The 12,080-nt window shown below is 23.4% G+C and overlaps 1 protein-coding gene across 1 annotated transcript; it reads right to left on the reverse strand.

Annotated features, from left to right (window-relative positions):
* Positions 1-989: 989 nt before the first annotated feature.
* LOC114131819 (cytochrome P450 4C1) lies at positions 990-8,395 on the reverse strand. The gene is made up of 13 exons (XM_027997126.2): positions 8,267-8,395; positions 5,521-5,747; positions 5,344-5,453; positions 5,030-5,120; positions 3,244-3,432; positions 3,083-3,152; positions 2,897-3,023; positions 2,726-2,807; positions 2,550-2,656; positions 2,414-2,482; positions 2,107-2,275; positions 1,857-2,042; positions 990-1,731 (listed from the first exon to the last, which is right to left on the reverse strand). Exons 2-13 carry the CDS (start codon positions 5,744-5,746, stop codon positions 1,547-1,549), a joined length of 1,611 nt encoding a protein of 536 aa, XP_027852927.2. The 5' UTR covers position 5,747; positions 8,267-8,395; the 3' UTR covers positions 990-1,546.
* Positions 8,396-12,080: the final 3,685 nt, after the last annotated feature.

Here is a 12,080-nt window from a genome sequence, read left to right on the forward strand (position 1 = left end):
GTTAAAAAAATAATAGTTTTGTAGTATGTATTTAAATATAAGTTATAATTATTAATTACATTACAATGATAATTGTATGTGGTATATCTAAGAACGAGTGGATATAAAAATATAATAATAATGTAAAATAAATTATAGGTTTCAAAATACCGAGTTAAAAATAAGTTTTAAATAATAAATTCGATACGCTCCGTTTTGTTATACCACTACAGCTATGCATACATATTACACGTATAAATTAAATGGCAATTTTTTATATAGCCATATTTTATACGACGTTAGGTATAACTAGGTATAGGCAACATATTTTAAAGTAATAAAGTTATATTGCATAAAATAAATTATTAGGAGCATAATGTATTAAATTTATGAATCATAGACAATGGAGTAATACTGCATGTTGTATTGATAAAACATATAATTTGACATATTAAGACTCGGTATGAAACTGTAATATAAGATTTTTATGATTTCCTAAAAAATACTATGACTAATGATAATAATACCTTTGTTGATATAATATTTATTTTTACTTAATATATCTGTTGCATATTATTTATATAATATTAATATAATAAATGAACTTGTCTTAAACTCATTATGAATAAATATTTTATTAAATTTAATGTACCCTTAGAAAATTTAACTTGTTTAATGCTATTGGTATGTAATTTTATATTTTTTTGAAATAGGTATCTAAGTAAATACATAAAACTAGGTTATGTATGAAAAATGTTAAATTTACTTAATATTATGAATAATGATTATGTGGGGGAAACACTTTTTACTATAGTTACAATAATTTTTCAAAAAACATTGTAAAGTATAATATAGCACAGTCAACTTGCAATTTAATCTTACTAATTGTAACCATAAATTGTTATCAAAACATTATATCTTACTTACCATATTATGGAACAAATTTATATAAATATGATTTATGATTAAACTAAATATAATATTCACAAAAAAAAAAAAATAAGACTAAATAAATTTTGAATATGTATATATTTATATATATTATATAATTTATTAATATTAAGTTACATCAAGTAATTGTTTGGTATTTTACAAGACTACAAGGAACAGGTGAAATAAATACATAGGTCTGGTGCTTTTTATTCAGCTACTAATAAGTGTAGTTAAGTAAATATATAATTTGAGGGCGGACACAAGTCCCATAGGATACACATAATTGAGATTAGAAGCACCCACCCAGTTTTGATTAGGCCTTTTAGTTATAGTTTTATTAACATGAAATAAAAGGTGCTACTATCCATAATAATCTATTGGCAATTTTATACAATTATACACCATTTTCATGATAAATATTATAACTAAAATACATTAACTTGACATGAATATAATATATAAAAAATAAAATTACAAGTCAAAAATATTAATAAAAATAATAACACCTATTTTAGAATTGTATTTAACACACTTCTTTTATAAAACCATTTACAAACTACTTATTAGCTTAATTTTGTTTTTTTTCTTTGATAATATATACTATTATCTATCACAAATTGTTCATCCAGTATTCTTAAATTTTTTTATATGTAGGTCTTCTATCTCTCGGTTGAATAGTCACAGGATAACCATTAGCACTTCTCATTAATAAATCTAGTTTTAATTTAATATCACTTAATTTTATATCTGTGTGCACACTGTAGTTTCGCAAAAATGTTGATACTAAAACTTTCATTGACAGCATAGCATATTTGGATCCTGTCATTTAAATAATTCAAATACACGTACATTAGATACATTGGAAGTTTATACTATTTTTTCGTTGATATATAAACTATATAAGGTATAACTTATAAGTTATAAGCAATAATGTTTTACTTTACCTAAACAACCTCTTGGACCACCACTGAACGCTATAAAACTATATTTATGGCGTTTATTAACATTTTCAGCGTCGAAATTATCCGGGTTATACGACCATGGATCTGGATACAGTTCAGGAATATGGTGCGTACATATTGGAGATATAATACATGTTGTTCCTTTTGGCAGCTTGTGATCACCAGAAACTAAATACAAAATGTATTAAATTGTGCAATTTATTATATTATACAAATTTTAATATTCACATACAAATTTTAACATCATCTTGGAGTTGTCTGAGTAACAACGGTCCTATAGGATATAATCGAAGCGTTTCCCGTATACATTGCTCGAGATAAACTAATTTAACAGTATCTTCAATAGTTATTGTTTGGTCACCATCGCCTAATACTTCAAAAATTTCATCGTAAACCTTGTCCTATAATATTAAAAGGTAATAATCAGTACAATAGTGTATTTTTAGCTTGGTTCATACGATCAAAGCAAACTAATGTAATACATAATAATACACCATACTATTTTAATGTTTTAAATATTATAATTCGCAAGCACTTACTTGAATTTCTGGATGGATAGCTAACATCAATAGACAAAAGCAGACTGTGATAGCACTAGTTTCACTACCCTGTAATTAATTTATTAATAATATTTAAAAATTATCTGCACACATTACTATTTTTAGTTATACTTACACCAATCATCATTGTCACAACTTCATCTCTAAGTTCTTCATCAGAGAAATTTGCACCAGCTTCATTCAAATCTAATAAAGTGTCTAAAAACACTTTTAAACGCTTTTCTAAAATATAATTAAAAAAAAAACAATTAAACAGCATGTATCACAATATTTTTTTTTCATATCACTCACTATCATCATCGTTGACATCTATGGTGTTAATTTTATTTTCCATTTTTCTCTGTGCGTATGTTTCTTTCATTTCTTTGATCACCTAAAATAGTAAAAAATATTTTATTAAAGAAATACTAATACTAAGCATAAAACATATTTATTTATATATATATTAAATTATTAAATTACCTGATTTGGAAGTTTGTGCAACGTTTTGTAGACTTTGTGTAGCCCCGTGAGTTTTCCATACAATGAAAATATAATATCGGGATATAACCATGGTTTGTAAATTCTCATGGAATCTAATTCTGAGGCTCTATAAACAAATATATATTAAAATATATTCTTTGTATTTTATAAATTTCATTGTATTACTTTGTTAATGCTTCAGCAAATTCAGACTCACTATTTGATTGAGTGTCAAGATTGTAACCCATTGCAGTTTCTATGATTTATATAATATAACATAAGTATATATTGTAGATAAGGATAAAAATACCAATAAAATAACATATTTTAGTTATTGAAAAACTTACGGCAGATTATATCCAGAGTGGTGTCCGCTATATAGTCCCAAAGGTCAAATGGTTTTGTTTTACCTAATTCCTTCTTTAAATTTCTGGTGAGAATTCGGTTTTTCTCGTTAAAAACGGGGAAAAACTGATCTAGAAGATTAGCGTTAAATACTGGAGTTATAAGACGACGATGTCTTCGCCATTTATGAACTGAAAACATTTTTAAAATTATTATATTTAATTAGATACATTGTTATGTGAATTAAATTATAAATAATAATGATTTATACATTTTAATTAATTCAATATTAAAATACTTTATCAAACTAAAACTTTAGTTTTAACTAAATATGTATTTTTAATTAATTAAGATTCTAGTCTGTATGAGTTTGTATTCAATAATAATACTTTTTATGTAGGTAATAATATAATACATCTGCATATCTGTATGAAATAATTATAATTGTTGGTGTTTTTTTATATATATTATAATATGTACATTAGATTCCATTAAATTAAATTCTTATTTTATCAACAAAATATTGAAATAGAATCTTATAAGTTTTCAAGTTTTCAATAATTATCTAGTTTTAATATAATATTATCTATTTTTTACTCTTAAAAATGTAAGTTTAGTAACAGTAAATATTAATTCAAAAACTTTATTTGAAAAAATGATAGGTATGTAAGTAGACACCACTCTACTGTACAATTAGGTGTCGATTAGGCCACTATTATTGGTGTGTTAAATTTTATATCATTGATGTTTGATTGTATCTAAAAAATGATTCTGAGCAGAGACGGTGTTTCAGCACTCAGCATATATTATCTAGTATATTAATTTATGATATGATTATTAAATTCATTTATTTTAATTTTAGTATTACGGTAAATTGATAAAATATCTGTAAATATTGTATTTATTTTTTATTAAAATTATTAAAATAATATGAATGTATACCATATTATATCAACGTGCATATTATTGAAAATGTATTATTATATTTATATGAATACCGTTAATAATAATAACCATATAAATAAATATTTTTTTTAATACATAAAAATGTTATAATGGATAGATAAGAAAATGATTAAAAATATAATAAACGTTAATATTTAAGGTTCCCGCAAGTGTTTTTGAATTATAACGAATAAATAATTACATCGTTATTTATTTACTATAAATACGTAAGTAATTTTCTTCAAACTCGTAAACGGTTTAGTGTAACTATTCCCGTTTTTTTTATTCTTTCATCTTTGTTTGTTTTTTACAATTATAAAAAAAAGAAAATAACTAAAAATAATTAATTTTAACCTTTTTTTAAAAAAAAAGCTAAATAGACACAATTACATATGACATATCCAAAACCACATTCAAAATAGAAAATTAAATTTTAAAATCTAAAAAATTAAAATAATTTATAAATAATTGTATTTAATTGTTATGATTGGTTTATAAAATTAAAATACGTCTGTATACGATTATACACTTTATGAAGACCCAGAATCTACATAATAATCCTATGTTTACACTTTTACACAATATATCGTTATTCATTAAATAACAGTAAATATTATGATTTATATTATAATTTATGAGTGATAATTTACGATTTATAAATATTAAATATGCTTTTATAACATTGTTTTAATTTTTTATTTCACACTTCATTAATATTGCAACAGTGATTTTACTTAATAATGGTTATTTTTCAAGAGCAATTTATTAATAAAATATCAATTATGGAAATCATAAATTAAATTGACATGCAAATTATCAAGGATTACACTCTTTTACACTGACCTGGGGCTGAAAACAAGCCTTCACCTACGGTATTCTTGAAAAATTTGTAGAACTGGTCTTTCTCCAGGGCCTTGGAACTGTTTAGTATTATCTGAAAAAAATCAGGTTTTTAACACTGGGTAGCTATTGAATTTCCGTCATGTTTTAAGACACGGCTAGAAATTATGTATCAAGTCACTTTTGGAACAAATAGCACATACATTTTCATTTCCTGACTCCCACACCCTCATTCAACTTATGTTTTCATCAAACCAGTTTATCTCTCTAATTAATTTAAATAATACATTATGGAATTTTTTTATTGAAATAATTACTTGTACGTCTTCTGGCTTGCTTATGGTTACACCCAAAGATGTACCTAACCACATTTTGAACGGTTCAGAACCATAGATTTCGAACAGTTTAATGATTCTCTCCATGACCTCTGAAAAGCAAAACAAAGTAATATATTTTTTTCCTCATTGTTTTAGAATTGGTATTATTTTACTTACGTTGGGGTGTACCAATAAACTCAAGCCCTGAGCCAATAATTGGGTATGACGGCGGTCCAGTCATTTTTGATGCTACTCTTTCGAAGTGTCTGCGGTTCCATTTGTAATGACACCATAACACCACAATAAAAGAAATTACTGCGTAAGCAGTCAACTCGGTACTTGTCATTCGTAGCCCACCCGCTGCATGTTTAGAAGTTGCGGGAAATTCTTGAGAAACTTCCATACTAAATTTTTACAACCATAAAACTCATTAGTAATTTTAATACATATATTTTGAAAATAAGTTATAAATGTTATTTTAACTTTTAAGTACATCAGTAGTTTCTTTTAGTGGAATTGTTTAATGTTCTACAATAAATATTATGTTAATTGTAACAAAATTACGTCAAATGTTTAAAGAGGAATAATTATTTTATATATATATATATTTTTTTTTATATTTCCATATTTTAGAATACATAAAATCAATAATATTTTTTTTATTTTTTATAAAATTTAACTGTACCACAGTAAATATTACATCTGAAGTTATAAAAAAAAAAACTTAGTTAACTGTAATTAGTTATTTTTTAAAAATATAATACAATTAAATTGATAACTCATACTACTTAAATATTATTAAATTCAGTATCATAAAATCAAGTAATTTAAAACCCAAAAGAACAAACAAAATTCACGTTATACAAATTATTTATAAAATTTTAAATGTAATAATCAAATTATTATTTAATTTTCTCGATGTAATGGGATTTTTAAATAGTTATTTCCGCTTAAAACTATAAACGCAATTTTAAGTATAAGTATGTATTATATAAGTTTTAGTAAAACATCATCGGCTGCCTAACGTAATCAAAAAAAGTTGTCAAAATAATTGTTATTTCATTACAATTAATGGTTACGCCCAAAACACATCTACAATACAGAAGAAAAGTGAATCGAACCACCTTGAACCAATGATATTTCATTAGAAATATATCTACGTTGAAGAAGTTTGTACTATTTACAAATTGAACGGCCTTGATCATGTACTGGAAAAACTAGAACGACTCGTATTTGCTGTGAACTTCTAGTTTATAGTATTTAATTCGAATAATCTGATATCTGTGTACGCAAAATACCTTGGATAGATATACGAGTACATAAATATTAATAATCAATACATCTCTATACATCTGCGTAGGTATTACGAATTGTCAAGTTTCAAAGCACACGTTCGAAAAAGTTGTTCTTACCATTCCTATACCTGCTATACCTAAACACAAGGTAGACAGGCTGTTGGAAATAATCGATAACTACTTTGACTATAGAACTATAAAATTATCTTCTTCTAGGTAGAAGGAGAACAACTATTTTTAGGGACTAATAACAATGACACGATGCATATTAGGAAATAATAGACAGTCTCGTCTCCTATACTCTATAAGACTTATGATGGTTAGAAAAATCTATCCAACAATACAATTATTAATATAATTTGAATCTATTTTTAACAGTAATACATTTTTACAAAACTAAGCTTATTTTTATTTAATATTTTTCATTTCACAAAATTTATTAAATATGGTGGTTCAAATAATTTTATCGCGAAATAGTAGAATTATATATTGACGGGAATATCATGTATAAGTGCAAAGCCATTATTTTATTGTTAGAAAATATTAACGCACATCTTACACTTGAGTAAAACTACTTAATTGTTGTCTTATACAAAAGTCAAGAATACTGAATTTGAATTACTCTAACAATTATATTTTTTTTATTAAATCGAAAGTGTTATATGGCCATTCTATTTACAAAAGTAGGCTGCTATAGTAAATATTTCGTCATTAGTTAAAACAATTTGTATTCTTCTCATAGTTGTTCAATAAAATGAAATCGAGTTAGTTAATATAAGATTAGTTTTCATGTCACGTAAAGTGACTTCATCAAAGTCAAAGTGAATTTAAACTACGTTTTAATCAATATAAAATTGAAGTTGAATAACTGTTAAATAATGTAAAGGCATTTTTTTAAATAGTAATAGTTTTGAGTTAAAATAATTGATTTTATAGTGATAGATAATCATTTTTTCGTTAATATTCTGGTTAAAAATATGTTAAGTTTTAATAATTTAGTTTAATAATACATATATAAACATTGATATTGAATAAATAATACAAAAAAAATTATTAAAAAATGTACTTGTATACCTATACATGAAATAATGACCATTATTAAACAACATATTAACTTTATTCATAAAAACCAATTTTTTTAAAATTTTATCATGGATTTAATTGATATTTTTATTATTTTGTATATTGTTATAAAGTATTTATATATTGCAATTAGAGTGTTGGTGTTTTATAATGTTTTATGTGAAACAATCTATTTTGTATATATTTTAAGAGAAAATATCAATACATACGATTTTAGTTAAAAATTTAAATACTCTACAAAAGAATGTATAGTTAACTTTTTATGTAGTGAACTAAATATACTTTTTAAGTATAGTACACTGAAGATCTATTAACATAATTTTTCTTTGTATGAAAATTTAAAAAATAAACTGAACTATAAGTCTATAATCACAAAAAATAAAATAAAATTATATTAATTATATTAAATTAAAAACACAGATTGATGAAGCTTATTTATTTTTAATGAACTATGTTAAAATCGATTGTTTTGAACTAGATATTTATAGATAAGTATTCAATAATCTTAACTGAAAAAAAAATGATAATAAAGTGTAGGTACTTACTTTACAACGTCGTAGGAAGGAAATCGTCTCGTCAATGTTCCAACCACAACTAAAGTAGAAAATGTCCAAATAGATGTCTCCTACAGCCTTAATGACAAGGCCAGTAGCCGGTAAGTTGTCCAGTGAAACCTGTTCATATAATAAAATAAATATAACGTTCAGATACATGGATTATAAAATACCCCCCCAATTTATAAAATACATTTTAGTAAACATTTTAATAATTCATTCAAATTATACAACTAATATACAAGAGGTGCATTTAATTCTATTTTGATAAAATAAAATGACAGGTGATTGACAGAAGTAATATAAAAATTATAAAACAATCGTCAGGTTAGGTTCAATTTAATATAAGACATGGTCAAAAAAAAAAAAAAAAAAAAATGCAACTAAAAATCTAAAAATTATAATTATATTATGATGCATAATTTGTTATTCAAATTATCTAATTGAATTAAGTTAAATACATTTTATATTATTTTTTCTTTTTTATTTTATTCTATTAGTATAGGTAATAAACTATATGGTTCTTTAGGCTACTGTAGTTAAACTTGTGACTTCAGACGTGTGTATAAACTATTAAAAAAAAAAAATAAATAAATAATATAATTTACATCTTTACACAGTTTAAACTTTAAACCATTATTTTTGATTAAAAAAAAAAAAAAACTGAATTGAAAAATTCTAAATTTCTGCTAATAAAAAAAAAAGTGTATAACTATTTTAAATTTTTTGTCTACAATATAAGAAATCTCTTATTGTATTACATTTTAAATCTTAATTTATAAAATTAAACATTTTATAAATTTCAACTACAATATTACTATCTAAAAAATTTTTGATATTTATAAATGATTAATGATTATATTATTATTAATTTGGATTTCGATGGCTTAAAAAAAATGTACATCTATTATAAACTGTTAATATTTCATTAAAGCTATAATAAAAACATAATATTATGAGGAACCATGCATTAAATTTCTAAACATTTTGATCAAACTAAAACTTTTTTATAAAAAATAAAAACAAAAATGTCAAATGTCCATACATAGATTGCTCAACAAGAGAAAAAAATTCTTTGATAATTAGATCCAATTCGGTATCACCCAAAGGTTAAAAATTGTATTTGTATTACTCCAAAAAGTGATGAGCAATAGAAAAAAAACACAAAATTAAAATTAATAACAATATGCTGAATTTCACTTTTGGCACAAACAAAGAAATGGTAACAAATGGTAATTTAATATCAGTACATAAAATAATTTATATAATTTACCCAAGGCTGAATATAACATAAATATTCAATATAATAAGGTATAGTTTAATAATAGATTGTTTTTTATACTAAAATAATAATTTAATAGTTTAAGTATTTTTATAATTGTTGATTAGCATTTACATAATCTTTATCATTAAAATGGGTGCCAGTAAATTTGATTTCGGTAAAGTTATAAGACAATGGGTTGTGTCTTAAAATGCAATTAAAATTTTATAGTGATAGTGTAATTAATTTCTTTTAGAATTAGGAAAATATGATATTCAAGTAAGTAAATCTTTAAGATATTATTGAGATTTTAATCTAGTAAACTTATACCTTTTAATGTATTTTTAAATCTTAAGGCTTAAGCATTGATATTCATGATGTTCATTAAAATCAATTAAATATAAAATTTAAATTATTTTAGATAAATTAATATGTTTTTAATAATTTTAATAAGTCCGACTATAAAACTGCTAACTTATCAATTTTACAGTTAAATAAATTTTAATGGACCAATCACAGCTGGTTACTATATCATGTTTAAAATATTATTGGTATACACTATTGATTTAATAAGCGTTTAATGAATTTTCATGCAACTTTAACTGTATTAAAATATACCTAATTTTCCAAATCACATTAAAATAACTGAAACACATTTTTTATTAAAGTACCTATTATTTTGTTTATTATTTGATATTTGTAAACAATTATGTAGTTTCAGATGATAAAAACACGCATAGTATAGAAAACTACATATTTTACATTATAACTGGTGTCTATTGGCTACCTAGTAATTTAGTTTAATGCATCTTCTCGTGAGTACCAATTAATTATTATGGTCTGGTTTGTCGTTATAATTTATACTAATTATTGAATTATGGGTAAAAACTATGAATAGATACTGTAATACAAGTATTGATTATTAATTATTTTATGATAATTATAGTGTCCAAAGACTGATTTGTAATTATTTATTTTTATTTATATTTATTTAAAAAAAATAGCATATTAAGTCGGGTCCGCTGTATTTTACCTTGTGTATTGTATTCAGCACACATTTGTTGATGCTGTATATATTACAACACACACGATCCGTCGGCAGTGAATATTTTGGTCATCGGCTTTTTTTTTAGATCTTATAGAGTAAGTTTTTACCTAACTACATTCTATGCGCAAAATAAATTGAATTAGTGCAAACTAGGCTTTAGGTAAATTCGTAATTTTTACAGTAGTCACATATTATGCATAATTTAACCATGAAACGTTTAAAATTTAAAACGTTTACTTTGCGTGGCATACACAAATATTTGTATAATTACTAAAATCAGATTCAGAACATGTTTTAATGGAATTTTTAAAAGCTAAATAAAAAAATTTTTTTGATCATACGTTATTTCATAATAAAGATTTTCTAATGTAAGGGTAAATAATCGTTCAGATGCTGTGAAAGCTGTGAAATTTCTGAAATTTGAAAGTTGAAATTAAAATGGACTTAAAAAAAACAAATAATTACTTTAAATTGGAAACATAGAAAAAAGAAAAATAAATCAAATTATTTGCAATAATATACAAAGTATAAATGAAAAAAAAAAAATTCAATAATTTAATTTTTATAAAATAATGGTAAAAATATTTTTTTTCAATCAGTATAAAAAGCATATTTAATTTTAATATGATTCTAATTCGTTTTTTCACAATCCAAAATTCTTAGGATTATAAAATAATATATTACACAATCTATAAGTACAAACAATTTAGATATAAATTTGAAATTAATATCGTCACAAACCGGAATACATGTTCAAATTATAACTAGTTTTCAAAGTAAAATATTCTCAAGGTAAATTACTGACTATAACAAAATATTTATTTTCGAAGGAAATAAAGTTGGCCAAATACTTAAGTATTATATTTTATTACATATAGTACATATAAATATATATGGCTAGACATCATAATTTTATGATTTTCCATAATAATATTTGAACACCTGTTATGTATAACCTAACCTATAGATATACCGGGGATGGTCAATAAGTCGATCGCGACAAAAGAAATGTATATAAATAATATATTTTAATATTTTTGATTATTGACAACTTTTTTTTTTTTTTGGTCGATCGTAACAATAATCTAAAATAACTCGGAGGTAGATCATAAGTCCATAAAAGTTGGTTACCCCTAATATATACTTAATAAATGTAGAGTATGACACTTCACAAGTATTATTTTATTCCAAGTTTTTCATTATGTTATATTAGATTTGCTACTTATAAAGATATTTATTGTAAAGTTCAAAAGGTCTTATAATATTTAGATGTCATTAGTACGTGGCTTGGCCCCACCAGTCCTCTATTTATGTACACTAAATCTATATTTTATTTTTCTTATATATTTATGAAGTAATCTTATTAAAAATAACTTCATACCTTTGAGCTGAAATTGCTTAACAGTAATTTTTTACTTGAGTGTCTGACGAAAAAAATATATTTTTAATGTTTATACTTGTTTAACTAGTGGATTATGTATTTGTATGACATGGAA

Source organism: Aphis gossypii, chromosome 1, assembly GCF_020184175.1.
Source record: "Aphis gossypii isolate Hap1 chromosome 1, ASM2018417v2, whole genome shotgun sequence".
Taxonomy (NCBI): Eukaryota; Metazoa; Arthropoda; class Insecta; order Hemiptera; family Aphididae; genus Aphis; species Aphis gossypii.

Excerpts from the sequence above, each read along its gene's own strand:
- LOC114131819 (XM_027997126.2), bottom strand. The coding sequence starts at position 5,746 with ATGGAAGTTTCTCAAGAATTTCCCGCAACTTCTAAACATGCAGCGGGT. Across the intron at positions 5,121-5,343 it reads GCAAGCCAGAAGACGTACAA|ATAATACTAAACAGTTCCAA; the intron begins GTAATTATTTCA and ends GATTTTTTTCAG. Across the intron at positions 3,433-5,029 it reads AGGCTTGTTTTCAGCCCCAG|TTCATAAATGGCGAAGACAT; the intron begins GTCAGTGTAAAA and ends AAATGTTTTCAG.